General features: G+C 65.1%; 2 protein-coding genes across 2 annotated transcripts in view; one reads left to right on the forward strand and one right to left on the reverse strand.

The window, feature by feature from the left end:
- The window catches only part of C9H7orf50 (chromosome 9 C7orf50 homolog), an 86,665-nt gene that overhangs the window by 47,951 nt on the left and 16,682 nt on the right, over nt 1-22,032 (forward strand). The window lies entirely within an intron of this gene.
- On the reverse strand, nt 202-11,389 carry GPR146 (G protein-coupled receptor 146). Its single transcript, XM_057748955.1, has 2 exons — nt 11,288-11,389; nt 202-1,581 (listed from the first exon to the last, which is right to left on the reverse strand). Exon 2 carries the CDS (start codon nt 1,573-1,575, stop codon nt 580-582), a length of 996 nt encoding a protein of 331 aa, XP_057604938.1. The 5' UTR covers nt 1,576-1,581; nt 11,288-11,389; the 3' UTR covers nt 202-579.

Raw genomic sequence — 22,032 nt, forward strand, 5'->3', positions numbered from 1 at the left:
TTTTCCCACCATGTCCCTGCAGACACAAGCCCCAGCAGCCCCCGCCCCCCTGGCTCTGCAGCAGCAAGGCCCACCAGCCACCCATCCCCGTGTGTGCTTCTGTGGCTCCTTCATTTCAATACCTCCTGACCCTCCTACCCAGCAACAAAGCAAGAGGGAAGGGGATGGAGGATTTTAACAACACGGTATAAATAGTGGTGTTAGATTTCATCACTTCATTTGAAAGCCGATGTAGGCTGAGGGGAAGCAGGCTGTCATGGGCGTGGACCTGAAAGGTGCACGTGGGAGACGGCACACACCCGAGGGCGGCCGGGCACCCTGATGGCACAGCTCGACCTCACCCCGGCACCTGCTGCTCTGACATCATAGCCTTGGCCTGAGGGTGGCCTTTTGTGGGAGGACACAGGGGATGCACCTGGTCCTGCCTGATCGCTTGGAGGGAGGCTGGCAGGGAGCAGGTGACGGTGCCAGCACGTCGGCTGGATGCCAGACCCGGGAGGGAGGGAGCAAGTGGTGGGCACAGGGCACCCGATCACCGTGGGCCGTCCCTCCGGTCCCACGAGGTGCGTGGAGCAGCGTCTAGGCCGTGGCCGGCTGCGGCCCTGTCTGGTCCAGGGAGCAGCTCTCATGCCCCCGGTGCAGCTTCTTCATCAGCCGCCGGAGTTTGCCGGGGAAGCTTCTGTCGATGTGGCGGTAAAGAAGCGGCACCACGGCGCTGCTGGCAAAGGCCAGGAACCTGGACAGGTCCTTGGCGAGCAGCAGCGTCCCCAGGTGGTGCCTATCCACTGGCCTCCCCCGCGCGGCCAGGACCGTGTGCCCCAGGAGCGTCAGGTAGTGGGGCGTCCAGAGCCCGAACTGCGCACACACAGTGGCCACCAGGAGCCTGTGCACCGAGGGGTCTGGCCGGCCCGCGTCCCGGTCGAGCGGCGTGTCCTCCTTCCGGACGCGCATGAGGAGCACGAGCGCGTAGAGTGCGGCCAGGCCGGGAACCAGGTACCCGATGAGCAGCATGATGGCGTCGGCAGCCTCCGTGTGCCGCATCTGCGCGCACTCGGCGAGCCTGGCGGCCACGTGGCTGCAGACGTAGAAGAGCAGCGAGGAGAAGCCGGTGAGCAGGGCGCCGCCCCACACGAAGCCGCACACGTGCCGGGTGTTGTAGACGCTGGACATGTAGGTGCGCGGCAGCGCCCGCTCGATGTAGCAGTCGAGGCCCAGCAGCGCCGTGGAGTACAGGGCCACCAGCGCCGCCACGTTGAACAGCACCCGCAGCGTGACGTGGGCCTCGCCGCCCAGGTCCCACACGGCCCAGCCGAGCGCGCCGGGGCCCAGCAGGTGCGCGGGCGCCAGGGCGCTGAGCAGCAGGCCGGCCGCGGCCATGTTGGCAAAGTAGACGTCGGGCATGGTCATGCCGCCCGGGTCCTGCAGGTTGGCCAGCAGCAGCAGCGCGTTGTGGCCGAGGCCGAGGGGCACGCCCACCAGCAGGTAGAGCAGGGACAGGGCGGACAGCGCCCGCTGGGCGTGCTGGCAGGGGAGCGGGTCCTCGCCGCCCGTGCCGTTGAGGTTGCAGCTCCACATGGCGGGCTGTGGGGAGAGCCGTGTGTGAGTCCCTCCCTGCGGCCTCCGGAGCCCGCCCCCTCCCCGCCCCCTGGACCAGCCGGGCAGCCAGAAGCTGTACCGCGTGGGTATTCTCTCTGACCTGGAGATGGCATCGCTGGAAGCTGTGAGGGCCCTAATGGCCACGGGAGCTTCCCCGGCTCTACGTGCGAGGGAAGCCTACAGCTCTCGGAGCCATAACGTGTCTGCCGTCACCTTTTGGTGACGAATGGTGACTGGACCACCGCGAGAAAGACCTGTGGAGGAAGGGGTGGACCCGAGGCCTGGCCTCCCGCGGCCACGTCAGCCCCTCCTTCAGCGGGAACCGCCGCCTTTCTGCCCCGGAGGCGGCCACAGCCCTGGTTTCCTGCACCCTGCCCCACCCTCCCCTCCATCCTGCGTCTGTGCCCAGAAATCCACCTCCCCCGTGCCGCCTGGGCAGCCCCAGGAGCGGGTGCCCGCCTGAGCTCCAGCGTGCCGGCACTGGGCCCGGGCGCCAGGAAGCCTGAGGAGGGGCCGGAGGTGTGTGCGAGGTGGTCTGCGCATGGTGTGCACGCAAGCTTGGTACCAGCGGGCGGGGGGGTCTCAGGGAGCCCAGGCGGGTGGAGGAGCCACAAGGGGAGAACAGACGTCCTTGAGAAACGTGCGCGTCCTGGGGAGGAAACCTTCCACTGTACGTGTTCTGATCAACCAGGCCCCCTGCTCTCAGAGCGAGGCCGGCAGCCCAGGCCCAGGGTCACAGCGAGGCCCCGCCCTGCCGACAGTGACCCAGTCCCCACCCCGCAGGAGAGAGCCTGCCACAGGGAGCAGATGCGGGGCACGTGGGACAACGTGTGTGAGGCCCACGGGCATTTGTGGGCCGCCGCGTTTGGCCACCACACGGGTCCTCCTTCCAGAGCCCTTGGGTCCAGGGAGCCGGCGGGAGCTCCAGGCAGGGGGCTTGCCCTCCCGCGAGGTCCTCAGAGCCCTCTACGCCCTCCTCCAGCCCGCTCGGTGCTGGCCCTTCTCTCCCACCTCTGTCCCGAACGCCCACTGAGCCGCGGCCTGGAAGGCGGCTGGGGGACGGGGAGCAGGTCCGCCAGAGCAGCCCGTCCCTGCCGTGACCAGCCCACGGCCCAGTCCCCCTCCGCTCTGGCCTCACCCGGCTCTCGGGGCCTCCGGAAGCTCCCAGGGTCTGCGGCCCCTCCCCTCCTCCCCTCCACACGCCCTTGCTCTCCTGCCGCGCCCACCCTGCTGCGCTCCGGTCCCCAGGCTTCCCGGTGCCGCTCTGAGGGGCCACTCCTCCAGGCAGCGTGGGTGAGCGTGTGTCCGCCTGTGGGTTCTTGCGACGCCCCTTCTCCCGGGGCAGGTGCAGTGCCTGCTCTCTGTTTACAGCCAGCTTGGGGCCACAAGGGTTACGTCTGGAAGGGCCGGCCCGTGGGACGGGCGGCCCTGCCCTCTGGCTGCCCTGGGGCCCGGTGGTGGGTCCCCTGGTGGCCCCACTGCTCCTGGGGTCGCCATCCATCCACGTGGAGGGCGGGTTCAGCCGGGGAACCCACAGAACAGCTGTTCTCGGAAACAGGGCAGAGGGCGGCCCACCCGCACCGTCGGCCGTGGAGGGGTCCCGTGGGCTCGTGGGCTGCGGCCAAGGAGGGCAGGGGGAGCGCTGTCCGCAGAGGAGCGGGGCTGCTGCCAGGGCCCTGCCCCGGGCAAAGAATGGCTCGACGCTCGGGAGGTGGTCACGTGGAGCCGCTCTGCTCAGAACTTCCTTCGTGGGCTCACTCGACCTGAGAGGGGCTCTGAGTGTCTCAACGGTCAGCGCTCAGTTTCAGGTTAAGACCCACCCGAGTTCTGTTTCCTGCCAGCTCACGAGCACAGAACGTAGAAACTCTGCCCCGTGAGCTACAGGCAGCTGTGTGCGCGTCCTCTTCCTGTCAGCAGGGAGGACACCGCCGACTTCAGGTGCAGCCCGCAAACTTAAGACTGAAGCTTTCATTTGCTTCCGTCTGTCTTTGCTTTTTGTCCCCACGTCCTCCCTGGAGGCCCCTCGTCTCCAGACGCCACTCAGAGGGCCTGGGACGGGGACACCTGTCGGGGGCACCGTCTCCTGCACAGGTGCGGGGGCCTGGTGTTTTCTGAAGCGGGGAGGCCCGTCCTCACTTGTGTGGGGACGTGAGGTGAGAAGACGGGAAGGAAGCAGACGGTGACACCACCAGCACCGAGGGGACGTGTCACCGGGCCACCTGCAGGCCGGGGCTGGGTGGCCACCTGGCTCAAGACTGGGTGGCGCCTGTGGGCTTGCGGGGGGGCTGGGGATCTTGTCCGGGGAGGCTCCGCAGGCGGCACCGCAACCCCCGCCCCCCCGCCCCCAGCCCTGCCGAGCAGCAGGGAGTCTGGCAGGAGAGCGGCAGCCCCGTGGGGACGTGACCACCCACCCGGGTGACAGAGCAGCCGGCCAGACCCGCTCAGCCTCACGCCGGTCACGCCTGTCACACTCCGGGCGTCCCGCGGACGTCGGCGGGGGTGGCCGTCCTGGCCGCAGACTGTCCCTGCCTCTCCCCTCCCCCCACCTCCCCCGGTCACCCCACTTCCCTTCGCGCTCTGGTTTTGCAAGTGCAGGGATCTGGGAACAAGGCTGCCCCCCCCGCCCGGAGGCCGCGTGAGGACAGGCCTGTGAACAGTGGCCTGGCAGCCACCCTCCACACAGGCTCAGGCTGGGCCGGTCTCTCCCGTCACCGGCCCTCTGTTCACTTCCTTCCCGAGAAAGGGGAAGCTGGGCTGGACTGCGGCCAGCACAGAGGGCAGGATTCCAGGAAGCGCCCTCTCCGAGGTCCGGCCCCTCCCAGAGGCAGCAGAGACGAGGCCAGGCGGACGGACGCTGAGCGGGCTGGGCCCCTTCTCCAGGCTGCCTCGGTGGGCCGTCCTTGCCGGCGCCAAACGCTCCATGCCCTGTGGTTTTCGTTCTGAAAGCAGCCACGTTCTCCCCCCGTGGCAGGATTAATAATCTAACTTCTGGTGGCCCTGTCACCTGCTGTAGCCCCCCCCAGCTCCTGGGATCAGGATGAACGAGGACCGCAGTGGCCTCTCATCCCACCTGGCCCTAGGAACAGGCTGGTCCTGTCCCCCCATCCCTGGGGCCCTCCCGACACCTGCTGGTCAGAGCTGCCCACCCGGCCACCCGCTGGGCCCCTCCCGGCTCCTGGGCCTGTCCTCTCCTGCGCCCCCTCCCGCCCCCACTCCCTGCCAGCCCACCCCGGCCCCGGCTGCCCGGCTCCAGACGCGCCCTGGCTGGGGTGGCCGCCTTCCTCCCACGCCTCGGCTGCCTCGCCACCCTCCAAGACCGCCCCGCCCCTCCTCCGGCACCGGCACCCACGTGCAGGACCCGCGCCAGGTCCCGTCCGTGGCCCCTTCCTCGGGCAGGGCGCCGGGGTGGCCCCGACCTCCTGTTCTCCCGCAGGACTGCACCGGTGCCCTCGGGGACTCCCACTCCTGCCACCCGGCTAGGCCCTGGCTCTGCCCCCGAAGCGCGCCCTCTGCCTGCTCAGGGCCCTGACCTCCTCCCTGGGCCCCTGCCTGCCCGCCCTCCACAGGGCCAGGGAACACGTCAGCCTGGGGACAGCCCGCTCGCTCTCGGATCCCAGCCCGTGGTCGCCTCTCATGTGCGGCAGGCGTGCCAAACCAGGACGGCGACCTGCCTCGGCCCATGGAGCAGGGACGCCTGCGGCGCGTTGCCGCAGGGATCACACCCCTGCCAGCAGCCGAACCGCCAAGCCTGGTTCATCCGCTTGGCTGGTGTGTGGCCCTGGGCTGGGGGGCAGGGGCTGCCGGCGCCGGCAGAGAAGTGGGAGGCAGCTCCCCAGGCCGGGCACGGGCCTCGGGCTGTCCCTGGTGGCGTGGCCTCTCCTGCAAGGGGATGGATTATTGATGAGGGTTTTGTCTGCCTCGTCTCTGATTACGCTCCGGAGGCAGCAGCCTCGGCCCCGTGAGCACGGCGGCCTTCGCGGTGCCCGCTCCCTGCCCGGTCGCGGCGCGGCTGCTGTGGAACGGGTGTCTGGCCGGTCTTGTTCGAGGGGCTGGAGATATCGCTGCAGCTTTGGGGCAGGGTGGTTCCCGGCCTGGGGCCAGCCGTGGACAGGAGAGAGGAGAGCAGGCAGCCCAGCACGGCAGAGCAGAGCGTACCTCACCTGTGGGAGGGCACCGCTGGCCTGAGGCTCGGGGACCGAGGTCGGCCCCATGGTGGGGTGGGCGCTCAGCTGACTCAGAGCGTTGCCCCTGAGGAAGCATCTGCTCAGGGTCTTTCTCTCCAAGCTTGGCTGCATGCACGTCACAGACAGGGTGGCCTCAGGAGAGGCTGGAACTCAAAAATCACATTTCTTACAGAAAACCTAAGAGGCCCAGGAGGTGGGGCCCGTGTTGGGCCTGACGCACGAGCGGACCTGCGTGCGGCCTGGCGGGGCTGCTGCTTGTGTGACGGAGACGCTCTCAGGCCTCCCTGCCAACCCTGCTGCGTGTGGGGCACTGGGGCTGAGGGATGCTTTTAAGGGAGCAAAGCCAAGGTCCCCACTCCTGCAACACAGGTGCTCCCCTCTCGGACCCCAGCAGCCCTCCCCTCTGGAGGAAACCAGGCTGAGGCTCCAAGGCCAGAGGTTCACGGGCAGACAAGCGGGCGTCCACCTGTGGTCCTTGGGCTGTGGCACTGCCGTCCCACCTTGAGCTAGCTCGTCAGACAGGCACGGAGACAGGAACCCGCCTCCGACGGGGCGGGTGGAGCGAGACTCGGGCAGGGCTGCTGCACGTGGAGGTGGTGGTTTTGTCTCTGAGGGTCCACGGGAGGCCCAGGGAACGGAGCCATTCTGGGTCCCCCGCGTCCCAGCTTCTGAGGACTCAGCTGTCTGTCCCTAAAGCTGTCTCTCTTCCTTGATCCTTGACGGAAGTGACTGTCATTCACCACAGATGTTCTCGTGCATAAAAGTAGTTTTCTTCCAAGACCCCCCTGGGTTCCAGTAATCATCTTTCAAGATGTTCTCCCAGACTTGCCAACTTCCAGCCCTGGGAAGGCGCAGCCACCTCCTGGGCACGCTGTGTGCCCCTTGGGTGGGGGGCTCCCTCTGGGCCGGAGGCTCTCTGGTGGGGTTGTCGGCGCGCCACATGGCAGGGAAGAGCTGCCTGCTCCAGGCTCCGGCGGGGAGGAGCTGGAGACACCGCGCCAGGAAAACCCATGGCCACCTGGCTCCGAGGTGGACCGTGATGTGAGCACAGAGTGCGGCGCTGGCTGGGAGTTCCACAGAACCTGGTCCCCTGCTCGGCTCTGGGCCCTGAGCAAGCGCTTCCAGGACGGCTGCTGTCTTCCTCTGTGGCAGCCAGGAGGCCCCCTCAGACGGCCCTGTGGCCTGGGCAGCCGCCGGCCCATGCTGAGCCAAGCGCGCACGCTGGGCAGAGGGGGCCCTGCAGGACGTGGGCTCAGAGCAGAGGCCCACCGGGGGGCGGCCCAGGGGCCCTGAAGCCCAAGAGGGACTAGGGTGTCGGGAGCAGCGGGGGGTGGCGGGGCACAGTGAGGCAGCAGCCCCCCACCACGATCAGTGACTGGGGGCTGGGGGGGGCTGGCCACAGGCCCGGGCAGTGGCCGGGTGCGCAGCGGCACCCATCTGGGGACCGTGGGGCCCCAGGGCGCATGTCCAAGCCCTGCTGCATCAGGGCTCGGCTTTTATACTTGGAGCAAGCAGTGTGGCCGCGCCACTGGCCTGACTCAAGTCCTCCCCTCGGGAGGGACCCATGCTGCTGGTGAGAGCTCTCGCCTGTGGGCTGCACAGGCAACCAAGCGGTGGCCCGTGAACTGGGACAAGGTGCTGCGACCAGGACTCCTCGCGGTCGGGACCGGGCTCGCCGGGCACCCTGCTCACAGCTGCCTGGCTTTGTCCCCGGGTCAGAGGCCCGGGGGAGGACGGAGAGAGTGAAGTCAGTGGGGAGCCGGGCCGGTCCCCGGGGCGGGGGTGGGGCCACAAGTCCTCACCCGCCTCCACCTCCCGTCACTGCAGAGGAAGCTGCGGTGGGAACTTTCCCTCAGAATCTTTGTCAACTGACACGTGGGGAGAGGGAACCTGGGGGAGGGAGCACAGAGCATGTGAGCACAGTCCCAGGCCGCAGGCCGGGGGCGAGTTCTCACAGGCAGAGGGCGCGGACCCTGTCCATCCCGTCACAGCTCAGAGTGCCCGGGACCCCGCTGGGGCCTCAGCAGTGGCACAGCGCATCTCCGGGGCTGCGCTCCACTGCGCTGGGGTCCCTGCCCTGTGCAGCCGGCCTCCTCCCCGACAGCACCCCGCGCACAGACACTCTGCGGGCCCTTCCTGCGTTCTCTGCAAGCAAGGGCCGCACGCCAGTTGGGCTGGCCGCTCGAAGCATTTTGAGGCCAGGTGTCAGCGTCTTTCTTCCCCGGTCTTTTTCAGAAAGAGCCCAGAACTGTATAAACCAACCCTTCAAAAGTGAATGTCCACAGGCAACTAAGAGGCTTGCTCAAATCCAGGGCTACAGTGCGTGGTCACCTCTGTGGAAATGGGAGGATGCCAGGAGCACGTCAGAGCAGCAGCCTGGCAGGGGCGGGGCCGGCTGTGGCGGGCGGGGGTCCTGAGCGAGCGTGTGCGAACCAGAGAACCAGCCGACTCCCGTCCGAGGTCGCTGGACTGGTCCCACCGCACCCGTCAGTTCCCGCCTGCCCAGAGCTCCCCGACGTGGGAGCGTTCCTGATTGGTGCCTGCAGCCCGGCTGGCTGTGTCCAGGGAAGAGGGCGTGCGAGACGGTGTCGGGGTCTTCTCCCCAAGGCGCCTGGGCGGTGCATCCTGGTAGGCAGGCAGCTCGGCCTGGCCAGGGTCCTGGAGACCCGCGGCGCCCGTGCCTGGGCTGCAGCGCCATGCTCTGGAGCCGTCACAGTGCTGTGGAAACGGCTCCCAAGTGTTTGTTTCCCTTTGTGATGCTGGGCAGAGGCTCTTGCTACAATTACCACCCGGCTGGTAGGAGCCAGACGCGGCGGGAAGGCTGACGTGTTCACAGGTTTTCAGTGTAGAGCGCTTACGCACCCTGATCCTTGTCACGACGCTGCGCCTTCCTGGGCTGTGATAAGAAATGGTCCATTATAAAGATGGGGTGTTTTGACTTCTGTAGCCTGTTGCTTTTTAAGGTTCTCCGTTGAGGAGTGGTGAGTGTGAACCCGGCAGCCTGGCTCAGAGGCATCAATAAGCCCTTCGGTTTTCGTGGAAGAGAACGGGCATGTCGGCTGCTCAGGAAGGACTGCGGGGACGGGGACCGACCGGCCGGGTCCTGGCCGCTGGGCCAGCGGGGCACCCGTACCGGGCCCCAGGCTCCTCTCCCTGGAAGAATATGGGACACATGTTCTTTTGTTTGTGGGGCACGCGTTCCTTGGTCTTTTTCTGTCCCCTGACTAACTTAGCTTGAGGCCAGTGCCCCCCCCCACTTCCAGGTGCTCTTGAGCAGGGGAGACAGAACCAGAAAGCCTCCTTCAGAAACTCCAGGGCCGGACTGAGACTGGGCCTCCACTCAGGCTCGGGCAGGCTGGCACCCCCCAGGCTCCCCCACCCGGGCCTGCCTTTCCCTGGTGTGCTCTTCCCTGGGGGGGTGCTCCGAGGAGCCACAGATCTTATCGCTGCCTGCGGTTCTTTCCAAGGGAGGAACCAGCAGTTATTTTTGTTCCTTACACTTGGTCTAATAGTAACACTTGCTTCCTTGGTTCTCATTAAACCTGGGAAAGTCCTGGGTGGGATCTGCCCTCCCACCATGTGGGAGGAAGGGGACCCCAGTGGAGGTTGGGGGGGGGGGACGCACGGGACACCCGGCCTGTTTCCCTCTGTCCCTCTGCGACTCAAGGGCTGTTCTCTTTGCAGGCTCCAGGGGGCTGCACTCTGCCCCTTGGCAGCATCGCGTCTCAGCGTCTCCAATTAGAGAGAAGATTCGCTCTCACGCCCTAGACGGAGGCCCCTCTGGTGCCGGGGTGGTATTCTGGGGTCCTGGGTCTGTGAGACCCCGTGGACAGATGCAGCCTGGTGTGGCCCAGTCCTGCTTTATCCTGAGATGGTGGAGGAGCTGGCAGCGGACGAGGGAGACAGCTGGACACCCTGTCTGAGGAAGGAGACGCGTGGGTCTGTCCTGTGCAGAACACAGCAGCCCCACCCCCAAGACACAGCCCTGGTGTGCGGCTGGGGCGTGAGAGGCCGGGTGGCAAGATGTTTTCTCAGGGTTCCAGGTTACATCCGAGGGCCTGGAGGATGGACGCGGCTTTCCCAAGGAGCACCTTCCTCTCCCTGCCCCAGAAAGCAACCGGCCCGTCTTCCCACCTGTAATCACACACGCGTGTTTCCTAGCAGGGTTCTTTGCAAGTATGTCACTTTTTCATTATACAACAGGTACAAGCAGTACTGTTCTAACCTAAACCCCGCACCCCTTCATCCAGTGGATGTATGTGCCTTTCTCCCGTCACCCGCCTGCCAGGGGCTTCTGAGTTCCAGGGACCGCAAGTCAACGCAGAGCGGACGCTGTGCTTGTCTCTCCTCAGGGTGGTTCCACACTCCCCGGGGAGGCAGGACAGCGGCGGTCAGGGGCAGGGCCCCGGCCCTAGCTTCCTGTCCCTGACTCGGCACAGACGCACTCACCAAACGGGAGCTACAGTTTCTCAAAGCCTGTTATCTTGGAGGCCTTCTGCATCTAGGAAGACAGCAAGAGCTCCCAGGGTGGAGAGCTGGGCCCCGGGGCGGGTCGCGGAGCGCGTGGCCGTCCCCTCGGCATAATTATGAATAGGGCCTCTCGCCCCCCCTCGGCGGGGCCCCGGTGAGAACCCAGCTGAGACGGTAGAGCGTCTGGTCCCCGTTACGCGTGAGCAGCCTGAGAGCAGGGTCAGAGCCATCACGTTCACAGTCTCGCGGCCGCAGAGGCCGGGAGAGCAGGCTGCCGGCCACGCGGTGACCGCAGGCCACCCTCACGGCGCGCTGCGGGCAGAGAGCGGGGAGGAGGCGGCCCGCTGCTTGGCCCAGGTACAGAGCTGGCTGTCGGCAGGTGGCCTGGAGCTGCCGGGTGAGCGGACGCCGGCGTGGGGGGGGGGGCGGTGTGTCAGGTCCAGGCGCAGCCTCCCCCTCCCCAGAGCCTGCTTAGCCCACGACACCGGGACAGGGGCCCCGCTGAGAGCGCCCAGCTGCGGTGTTCGTGTCGTTCGCTTGGTGCTGGGTCCCCTGTCCCGGTGGACGGGCGCTCAGAGGCTGGGCGCCGCCGCTTCACGTTGCGGAGGAGCCTCCCGTGCCCGGGGGTTTTCTCTTTCTATCAAGTGTCCTAGACCGTTCAGAACACTTGGTCTCTCCGTTTAGATGTTGTTCGCGAACTCCCTAAGGTTTTGCAACCACAAGGGGACGAAAGTGACCGCCAGGGTGACCCGGGCGCCGGCGGCCAGCCCCCGCAGGACCTGTGAGGAGCCGGCGGTGCTGCTGAGCCTGCCACGCGCCAGCGGCGCCCCGCGGCCCCGACAGGTGAATGACCGCAGGGCCGCGGCCCCGGCCGCTCGGGCCGCGCGCGGCCGGAGGGCAGCCACGGGCGGGGCCGCGGGGCCCCGAGAGCGCAGCCCCGGCGCCGGGCCACGGCGTCCGCGCGCTGCCGCCCGCCTGGCGGGCCGAGCCCCCGAGTGTGCCCGACCGCCCCCACCCCGCGTGCGGCGCCCACTCACCGGCTGGCTGGGCCGCGGGCCGCGCAGTCGCCGCGCAGCGGGCAGCTCGGGCTCGGAGAGGCGGCGGGGCTTCACGGCGCGCACGCCGCGCGGGCCTGTGTACACACGTGACCGCGCCGCCCCCGCCCCCGCCCCGCCCCGCCCCTCCCGGGAGCCGGCCCCGCCCCCGGGCCTGGCCCCGCCCGGCAGTTCGGCCCGCCCCCCGGGGCTGGCCACGCCCCTCCCGGGAGCCCGCCCGGCCCCGGGCCCGCAGGGGGGCCGGCGCGCGGCGGGCGGAGGTGGGCGGGCGGCAGGCTCGCTGAGTCAGGACGCGCTCTGATCTGCGGGGGACAGACACCCCGCCCGCGAAGGCTGAGGCCGGGGCTGCCAGGGCACCTGCTCCTCTCCCCCAAGTGTGTGGCTGGCTCCAGATTGACCCTTACTTCCCGGCTTGAGGAATTTCTCTGTAAACAACTGGCCGCAGGGAAGCCGTTTAAAGAGACAGTGCCCTGTTTGCAGCCCGATGAATTTTGCAGCTGCTGCTCTGATAAGGGGTTGGTAAAATTACAGGAGCGAGGTCGTCTCCTCCGCTGTAAGGCTTGTGCTGTGACAGCGCCCCTAACAATGCGTTCTGGCTCCGGAGCCAAGGACGTGTCCTCCTGGAAATCCAGGTGTGCAGGTTGCTGCACTGATGGAGGTTTGCCGTGTGACCAGGGGTTGATGGGACAGGAACGATGAGACCAGCAAGCAGGGCTGGCCCTGGGTGTCAGGGTCCTGCCAGCGGGGCTCAGGGCTCCACCTTGGGCCATCCTGCTGGACAGGACAGCTTCCGGACCAAGGATCGCAGAAGGAAGGTCCACTGGGGGACCAGCTGCCTCTCGCTCTCTGTCCAGGTCACTTGTAGACCCTGCCCCCCCACCTCCACCCCGGGGCCCTGTTCTCATTATGGTGACTTGCTCCTCATTTCAGCAGCAGGTCTTTGTGGCTGCCGGCATCCAGCCTTGGGGAGGCCTAGTCCCGTGAGCCGGCACTGACATCCAGCAGTGAGGAAGGACGGGCTCTGTGCCTGCTTCTGTTCTGGGCCCTCAGAGCAGCCTTTCAAGGTATATACTCCGTGTTTCATCCAGCCTGAGACTGCGTTCGTGCTGCATGTGCCAGAGCTTTACAGACCATTATAAGAAAGTAGCCTGACGCTGTCCACTGTGGGAAGCAGGCCAACCTCAGCCTGTTAAAGTGAGGAGCTGTGCCTTACGGGCCCTGCACGCAGGGTCCTACTCATTTTACATTGTATCGAGCAGGGTGCCCAAGGGCACAGAGCAGAGTGGAGCCAGAACTTAACACCCACGTGGTATTTGCTTTCTAGATCAGGGCTTGGGACGTTGGGTTGTCCTAGCAATCTGCCTGAGACGTGTTATCTCCTTTTAGGAAAGGCCTCGGACCCCAGAATTCCTGGTCAGGGTCCCTGGAATGCCAGGCCCATCGAGGGCTGCCCACAGGGTGCTCCGCACCTGGGGGAGCTGCTGGTAGTGACAGGAGCGCAGGCGTTCGGCTCCACCCAGCCCCTTAGCCCTCGGGGGCCCCACTGCCTTATCTGTGGAGAGAGACTGCCTCCGCCAAGCAGGCCTGCGGCCAGGGCGATTGGAGAGTCTGTGTGTGTCGGGGAGTCTTCAAAGTGGACCCCCTCCAGTTGAGCCCAGACCAGTGTTCCCTAGCTGGCGCATGTAAACACACTCCGCGGATGCCAGCTCCGTGGCCTGCTGCTGGCTGCTCCCCAGAGCTCAGGTCCACTCCCGTGCGAGACCCAGGTGCCTGCAGGGACAGCTGCGCCGTCCAGGGGGTGGGAGGTGTGGGAAGCTGGTCCCAGTTCCTGGGTTTCCAGCTGCATTTTCTAGTGTCGGTGTTGGAAACCATGTCGAGTCGGCCTCCCCCGCTGTTCTGGTGGGGGCCCCCCCCCGAGGAGCAGTCATGTGCTCCTGGGTCCTAATTGTGCACCACACTTTAGAGCAAAGGGAGACTCCGGCTGGTGCTTTGCGGAGGTCACGGACACGCCTCTCAGGGATGGGAGGCTGCTCCCTGGTCCCAAGACTTGGCCAGTCTCCTGGTTGCCTGGAGCGTTCGTGGGTCACACACACACCGGGGGCTCTGGACTGCTGGTCAGGGACTTGAGGGCCCCCTGCTGTCAGGCCGCACTCAGCCCTTCCCTCATGGGGGTGGGGTGAGGGCGTGACGGCCACCCCTGCTGACGAGGCAGGGTGGGTCTTCCTTTTGAAGATGCACCTTTTTAGGAGTTACACGCCTCTGGGGAAGTGTGATTCGATGTGAAATGTGGGTCAAGGACAAGGAATGATTGAAGTTCCCTTGTTAGTTCTTGCGAGTGTGGCTTCTCTGTGGCTCTGTAACTGTAGCGTCCTGCCTGTTGCCCCGGCCCGGTCATTGTGGTCACCTTTGATAAGGAAGCGTGGGGGCCTGGGGAGAGTCCCAGTCCTGCCCTGGAGGGGCCGGGGGTGGACGTCGGCCAACAGCTGGCCCCTGGTCTCTGCGTGGTCAGCCCGGGTTGTCACCGTTGTCGGAGCTGTTGCCTCACTGCCCCCCCCCCCACATCCTGTCCTGCTCGGCCTCGGCCAGCACCTCTCCTGTCCTCCCCGGAAGCAGAGATCTCCCCGTTATTAGTGTGGGACACGCCCGGGGTGGGTGTCTGACAGGGTCCCTGCCCTTGGGGGGCAGGGCCCAGCGCAGGGGCCACCCCGACTCAGGGAGGGCAGTGGAGTGGCACTCAGTGTCAGCCCTGCCCGGCAGTGCCCATCCCAGGCCTGGGTGAGATCCGTGGCTCTGAGAGGTCAACGCGAGGGCCCACCCTCCAGGAGCCCCGTCCGGCGCGAGGCAGGCAGTGAGCTGGGGCTCTGGTCCTCCGCAGGGAGCACCAGGGACACCGGGAGCTGGCAGAGGTGCGCTGGGCCAGCCCGGAGGAGGGCCACCAAGGCCCAAGCCACGGCCTCAGCCACGCTCGGAGGCCTGCTCCCAGCGCTGTCTAGCCTGAGGCCGACGGGCACCCCCGCACCCAGCAGCCCGGGAAACAGCCTTCGTGGTGCTTCTTAGGTCTGGAGAATGTGGCCCCTCCTGAGAACCCCCAGGCCACCTGATGGCGGCCGGGGAGGGGGAGGGGATGGGGCCTCTCTGGCTCTCGGGTGTCCCGATGCTGGCCCGGCAGCGGCCTGCCCTCCGCTGCCCCGTGGCCATCTTCTCGACTTCTGGTCTGCATATGCGAAGGACCACCGACCCCCAGCGGGTGAGCCCACGAGGACCCCGTTGGAGAGAGCCTGGCTGTCTCTCCTCCAAGTCTGAGTTGGGCGGCTGCGGCGAGGACGCTGCCCTGTGGGCACACACTGCGGGGAGGGCCCCTCTGTCCACTCCGACTCCAGGCGCCGTCCTGCGCAGACCTGGGGCCACCCCGCCGCCTCGCTCCACTCTTTCTCCACACCCCTCGCCAGCCTGGCCACCCCGGCTCTCCCACGGCCACCCCAGCCGAGGGTCGGGAGAGGAGGGCAGCCCCCCACTATGGGGGCACATGGATGTGGGGGGGGCAGGGGCATGGGGGCTCCGTGCCTGGGTGCCGCTCTCCCCAGCAGCAGCTCAGGGACGGCAGGTTCACCCGCGATGTGCTGAGCTGAGGGCCGTCGCGGCCCCGGCTGTGCAGCCACGTGGGCTGTGCGTCCAAGAGAAACAGGCACTGCGCCCGCTTGTTCTCCGCAGCACGCGGGCGTGCAGGGTGAGTCGGGGACCCTCGAGGCCGCCCACGGTGCCCTCAGGGCCTAGAAAGGGACCCCAGCTGCTGGCCTCGAGCTGCGGTCTTTACGGAGTGATTTCCTGCACTTGAGTGGGATTCCCAGCGGCCACGAGGCCCGGTTTAGAACGGCCGGGCTCCAGGAGGTAACAGACCCTGACCGGAGCAGACGGCTGGGGCTCTGTGCCGCCCGGCGGCCTCATCAGAGCACTGCCCAGCTCCCGGGGGCGCTTTGGCAGCTCCACTTTGTAGGTGGGGAAACAGAGGCCTGCAGAGGAACTGACCACAGGGTCCTGCCGCGGTCGGGGACGGGAGCCCGCGTCAATACCAGGTCTGCGGGCTCTGGCGGCCCCTCGTGCTCCCTGTTCTGAGGGGCAGGGACGGTCCCTGCTCTGCGGTGGGCACTGTGCCTCAGCCTTTGTGCAGCCCCCCTGTGGGCCCGGGGGCGCTCCCCCGCTCGGATAGGGTGGGATTCCCCGTGGCTGTCTGAGCCATCCTGGAGGGGAGGAGCTGGTGTGGCTACGGGGCGTCGTCCACTGGGTGGTTTTCTTGAAGCTGGATCTTCCCTTAGAGCCGAGGATGTGGAGGAAATTGATGGTGGGAGCCCGTGAGGCGCCGCGTCGCTGTCCGCCTTTGGGAGGCTGGCTTCCGCGTTGCAGCCTCGGAGGCTCCTTCCCCAGGAGTCAAGTCAGCACGCCCCAGCGTCAGGAGACACCTCGCATGCCACCCGATGCCACTGAAGAAACTTTTCTGCCACGTTTTAGCCAAGAAGAACTCATCGTCTGGCTTCCAAATAATACAGTCATGACAATATTCCATTACTTAGAAAAGCTGTTCTGCTGTAGTCACGTGTGCTTTGATTTGTGTACATTGCGTGTGTGTGTGGTGGTGTGAAACATACGGATCGTATCAGAGCTGTGCGCTGAAGTGTTTGAGGTGCGTGTGAAGGAGCGATGAGATGTCTGGAGATGGGGGGGAGGAGGGAGACGGGCCGCACTGTTGGACACACCGGATCACCACGCTTCCCGTAGTAAAAAGAGGAGGAGAGCGGGAGGGCGGCGGGCCGAGCGCGCGCCCCCCCCACGCCTGCTGCGGCGGGGGGTCCCCAGGCCCGACGCGCAGTCTTGGTCTTGCTGACCCCGGGCGGGGCTTGACTGCCGCTGCGGTTAGGACCTCTCGTGTGTGCGCCTCGAAGCTGGGCTTAGGAGGGGAAAGAACTGGAGTTTTTACACTGGAAGTTTATTTTTTCACTTTCCAAACCTTTAATCAACGTTAAAAACTGTGTGCGTGACACGGTGCTTCCTGGAGAGCGGGAGCGGGGTCCCCGGGGGGGCCCAGGGCCCGGGCTTTGCACGCCGGGGCTGTCGCGGCGTCTGCTGGCCCCTGGACACCATCCGCACCGCAGTGAAGGGCCCGAGCCACGTGGGGGGCCAGGACTTGACTGAGGCCTCACGACAGAATAACGGGTGGCGGTCTTATTTTTTACCCCGTGTGACCTGTCGAAATGAAGACGGCGGAGGTGGGGGGAGGGGGTCTGGCAGGCTCCCCTGCACAGAAAAACGTGGGTTCAGGGCGGGGGCTGGATGCTGGACATTGGTGCAGGCTGGTTCCCCGCTCGTGGCCTTGCTCCTCTGCCTCGGGTGAACACACAGCAGTCAGCTGTATTTCTGTGCAGCGGCCGTGAACGCTGAGGCCCTGTTTAGCGTGACAGTGCAGTGCTGTTCCTACCAGCCCGGCCTTGCTTCTGGCCTCAGCCCAGCCTTGGGTGTTCGCATGATTCGCGGAGCAGGCTTTTCCACGCGGGAGCCGCGCTGTTGTACAGGGGTACGTCGGGGTTTCCAGGGAGCCCTCCTCGGTGCCTCCTTCCTTATTCTCTTTCCTAACCTTATGCAAGCAGCTCTGGCCACCATCACCTCCTGGGATGCCAGGGGCTGCCACCCTGGCTCCTGGGCCCAGGAGGAATGCCTCCTAGAAGGAGAGTGCACTCTAGGTCTCTGGCAAGGCCTGGGGTGTGGGTGTGCGTGCTTGGTGGTGGGCAGGGGGAGGTGAAGGGGCGGGGCGGGGGTGGTGGTGGGTGAACTGTTGTTGCCCCTTGGAGCTTGGTATGGAGGGTGGACCTAGGGCTTGGCAAGTGCCACTTATGGTAGGTTTAGAAGTTTCTAAATAGATCTTGGTTTATTAGTGGTAAACAAAAAGCAAACAAGCAATAGTATGGTGTTGATGGAAGGAGAGACACATTTAATTAGAGACTCCAGAAACTGTCCCACATCAGCAACTTGATTTTTGACAGAGGTATAAAAGTAATTCATTAGAGACTTTTCAACAGATGGTGCTGCAGTAACAGGACACACACAGATAAAAAATGTGCAGATCCCTCGGGACCTTCCATGCTGGCCATCATGCCAGCCATAAATGTAGACAGTTGTATTTCTTCCTTTGCAGTCGGAGTGCCTTTGATGTCACTGTCTCGCTTTGGCGCGCTGGCTGGAACTTCTAGTGTTCTGTTGAATAGCAGTGATGAGGGTGGGTCTCCTTGCCTTGTTCCCAGTCTGGTGGGGGAGCGGTTTGCGTGTTATATACCAAGTTGAGGGAGCTCTCCTCCGTTACTGGTTTTCTGAGAATGTGTATCAGGAATGAGTTTTGAATTTTGTCAGATGCTTTTCCTGCATCAGTCGATGTGATCATGTGACAGTTCTTCTTTAACCATCGATGTAACGTGCTTACAGACGGCTTCTTCAATATTGAGCCAGCCTTGTGTCTTGGGAACAGACTTCACTCGGTTATGGTGTATAATTCTTTTTTTTTAATTTATTTATTTATTCGCTGCATTGGGGTTTTGTTGCTGCGCACAGGCTTTCTCTAGTTGCGATGAGCAGGGGCTACCCTTCCTTGTGGTGCGCGGGCTTCTCAGTGCGGTGATTTCTCTTGTGGAGCACGGGCTCTAGGCATGCAGGCTTCAGTAGTTGTGGCGCACGGGCTTAGTTGCTCCGCAGCATGTGGGATCTTCCCAGGCCAGGGATGCAACCCGTGTCCCCTGCATTGGCAGGAGGATTCTTAACCACTGCGCCACCAGGGAAGTCCCTGTAATTCTTTTTATATGTTGCTGAGTAGGATTTTTGTGTTTATGAGAGATTTCGGACTATATTTTTCTTTTTCTTTCATTCTTTTTTGGTACTGTTTTTGTTTGGTTTTGGTATGAAGGTCACACTGGCCTCATAGAGCAGATTGGGAAATGGTTCCTTTGCTTCCATCTTCTGGAAGAGATTGTATAAAATTGGTGTTAATTCTTCTTTAAGTGTTTAATAGAATTCCAGTGAAGCCACTTGGCTTGGATGTAAGGTCCTGGAGTCAGGCGTGTCGTCGCCTTTGAGACAGCCCGGCCTGCGATGGTGTCTCCGGAGGGGCTGCTGGGCTGGCTGCAGCAAGGCCTCCAGCAGTTCTTTGCTTCCTCTCGCTTGTGGCCGACAGCAGAACCCGCTCCCCTGCGGCTGGGGCTCCCCTCATACTCACACTCACAATTTCCACCCGTCAAGCGCTTCCAAGCAGGGCCTGACCCGGTGGCGGGGTGACTGGGAGGGAAGGGGTTTGTGTAGGACTTCTGTGGGCTGGAGCAGGTGTTGGCATCCAGGTGGGTGTCCCACACCGCCTGCACGTACCCAGCGATTCCTCCAGGGGCCAGTTCTCGGGAGGTGGCGTGCGTGGGAAGCGGGGCTTGCTCAGCAGCCGGACGTGCTGGTTAATGACATCTGTGTCAGACGCATTTGTTCCTTCCGTAGTGACTCAGCACGATCCCCTGGTCTTGGGGTGCTGGCACCCTGGGGGTGAAACCTTACTGCCTCGGGGGGGGGGGGGGTTGGTCCCAGGTTCATGCTCTAGAATGCCAGCTGGGCAGAGCCGTTCTCCCCTCCTCCCTGCGCCCCCAGCCATCCTGGCTCCGCCTCTGCCTCACATGGCCTCTGTGCCCCCCGTCCCCCCCCAAGGATGGGGGCACTGCTCCCTTCGCCTGGACCACATCTCTCCCAAATATCCGCTGCTGTTCCCTCCCCTCCGAGTCGCAGGTGTCACCGTCCTGATCCCCTTTCCTTGACCTGCATCCTCTTCCAACCACTTTAATTTTTTTAATTTAAAACACACACACACACACACGTTTATGTCTCTGTTTATTTGCCTGCGTCAGGTCTTATTGTAGCACGCGGGATCTCTGTTCAGGCACACAGGACCTTTTGTTAAGGCGCACGGGCTCTCTAGTTGTGGAGCAGCAGTCTAGAGTGTGTCGGCTTCCTTGCCAGGCAGCATGTGGGATCTCAGTTCCCCGACTAAGGATCGAACCCACACACCCTGCACTGGAAGACAGATTCTTAACCACTGGACCACCAAGTCCCCTCCTCCAACCATTTTATTTATTTATTTATTTACTTATTTATTTTTGGCTGCGTTGGGTCTTCATTGCTACATGCGGGTTTTCTCTGGTTGTGGCACACAGGCTTAGTTACTCCGTGGCATGTGGGATCTTCCTGGACCAGGGATGGAACCTGTGTCCCCTGCATTGGCAGGCGGATTGTTAACCACTGAGCCACCAGGGAAGTCCCAACCATTTAAAATTACAAAACATAAATAACCAACTCTGTCTCTCGTACCTAATTTTCCTCGTTAATACTATAGCCTTCTAATGTAGTCTCACTGTGGTCAGCTGTCTTAGTTCCGGCTGCTGTCACAAAATACTATAGGCTGGCTGGCTTATAAGTAACAAATGTGTATCTTACAGATCTGGAAGCTGAAAGTCAAGATCAAAACTGCTGGCACTTTTGGTGTCTGGTGGGTTCTCACACGGTGGAGGGGTGAGGAGCTCTCTGGGTCTCTCTGATGAGGGCACTGATCCCTTCGTGAGGTCCCCACCCTCATGATCTGATCACCTGTAAAAGGCCTCACCTCCTAGTGCCATCACGGGGTGGGGGGTGGGATTATAACATACGAGCTCTGGGGCGACTGGGGCATGGTCTGTGGTAGCAGGCGTTTTTGTCTGTTTTGTTTCCCTCAGTTAGCGTAGCACTTAGAAGAATGTCTCGTGTGAAGATGCTGCTTTACAGATACTTGTGGACAGCCGTCATGCACCCACTTGTCTTGACCAGGAGCTGCTGGGCCAAGTTGCCCGGGGTGGGGGTTCTAGGGTCTCTGGGGTTCCTCAGGGTGGACCCAGTGCCGCTGCCAGGGTCACACGACAAGCAGGCCTCTCAGCCACGCTGTCCCCCTCCACCAGCTGGATCTTGTCCACAGAGGCCCTGGGGGCTGGACCAAGTGCCCTCCTACAGCGAGTAGCCCTGTGCCTGCTGCTCTCCGACACCAGTCAGGGGCGGATCACCGGGGGTCGCACGGCCCCGCAGCACCTGCTGGGGGTGCGCTCCACCTGCCTCTGTTTGAAGCCTCGCGAGGACCGAGTGTATCCTGCAGACAGGCCCCTGGGCAGCCAAGGGCCTGGGAAGGAGCTGGACTGGGAGCGGGCCAACCTGGCCCATTTCACACCCTGCGCCTCGTCTGCACAGCGTAGGGGGCGGGGTGGCGGGGAGCGGGAGACGAGGAGGGAGCACGAAGCTCCCTCGGGGCTGCGGTGTCCCCCCTCCCTCGCCCCGGGCCATCTCTCCCCATCACCAGTCTCCCAAGGTGGCCCATTAGAGTCACAGAACAAGACCGTGGGATGAAGAAACCAGACTGGGGGTCGCAGGACTGAGACAGGAGACGCACTGGGAAATCAGCACGCGGATCCTCTGCGACTCAGAAGACCACACGTGGAGTCCGTTCCACGAACCAGCAATCTTGAAAACCGTTTAATATTGCCGAGCCTCAGCTTCCTTATCTGTAAAAGTGAGAGTGCGGATGCCAGCACCCGGGGGGTTACGCAGGGTCCCGGAGGTGAGACCGCCTAGCACAGAGACCCTGGTCGTGGGCCAGCAGGGCCCCGCCCGGCCCCTCCCCGTCCACCCAGCTCTGACCCGGGGCCTCTGCAGCCCCGCGCGAGCCTCTGCGTGCGGATCGGCCTTGGGTGGTGCGGAAATAGCCCAGAGGAAAAGCTCAAAAAGATGTGGTCTTGGCGCGGGGACCGTGGCGATCGTCAGCGGCCCGGGAGGCTGGGACCCCCACACCCAGGGCGGGAAGCCCACGCCCGCCCGCCCGCGCACAGCACGCGCTCAGCAGCCGGGACGGCGCGGGACGCGGGTCGCTCTGGCTATGGACGTGCGCGCGCGGCTCTGTCTTGGGGCGAAGGGCGCCGCCGTCGCTGCATCCCTGGAGGCTGCATCGCGCCCCCGCGCCGTGCGGGGCGGCGCCGGCGCCCGCGGAGCTGCCGTCCGGGCGGGGGGCACGCGGCTGGCCGGAGCCGAGGGCGTGCTCCGTGGCTCGGGCGCAGGCGGCGTCCCCACAGCGCTCCGGCCCCAGGGACTGCTGCGCCGGGCCCCGCGGGGGACCCAGCAGGCCAGGCGCCCCGCTGCCGCGGCGGAGGTGCGGGCGCGCCCCCGAGCCCGCGTCCGCAGGCGCCTGCGTGCCGCCCGCCCCGCGTGGCTCTCCCGCCTCCCCTGCGCCGGCCCGCCGGGAGCCCCGCCCCGCGGGGCCCCGCCCGCACGCCCGCCGCGCGCTTGCGTCACCGCCCAGCCGGCTGGATCTGGTTCCAGCCGAGCCGGGCCGGCCCGACATGCGCAGTGCGCGGGGCTGCGGCGGCCGGGCGGCGCCGCGGGCCGGGCGCACCTGGCGGCCTGGGACGCGGAGGTCAGTGCGCTGGGCCGGGGGACGGGGGCCCTGGAGAGCCGGGGCCACGAGGAGGGCCCGCCCGCGCCTGGTCCCGCGCCCGGGCCGGGCCGACCCCGCCGGGCCGCTGTGGCCGGGGGCCTGCCCAGCCGCGGGGCGCGTTAGCGGTCAGGGCTCGGGGGCGTCCGCGGGGTGCTCGCGGGGCTCCCTGGCAGCGCGCGCTGCTGACGTGCCCGGCGCCGCCCCCGGG

This window comes from Hippopotamus amphibius, chromosome 9 (assembly GCF_030028045.1).
Source record: "Hippopotamus amphibius kiboko isolate mHipAmp2 chromosome 9, mHipAmp2.hap2, whole genome shotgun sequence".
Classification (NCBI taxonomy): Eukaryota; Metazoa; Chordata; class Mammalia; order Artiodactyla; family Hippopotamidae; genus Hippopotamus; species Hippopotamus amphibius.

Coding starts and splice junctions, on each gene's coding strand:
- GPR146 (XM_057748955.1), bottom strand. CDS start 1,575: ATGTGGAGCTGCAACCTCAACGGCACGGGCGGCGAGGACCCGCTCCCC.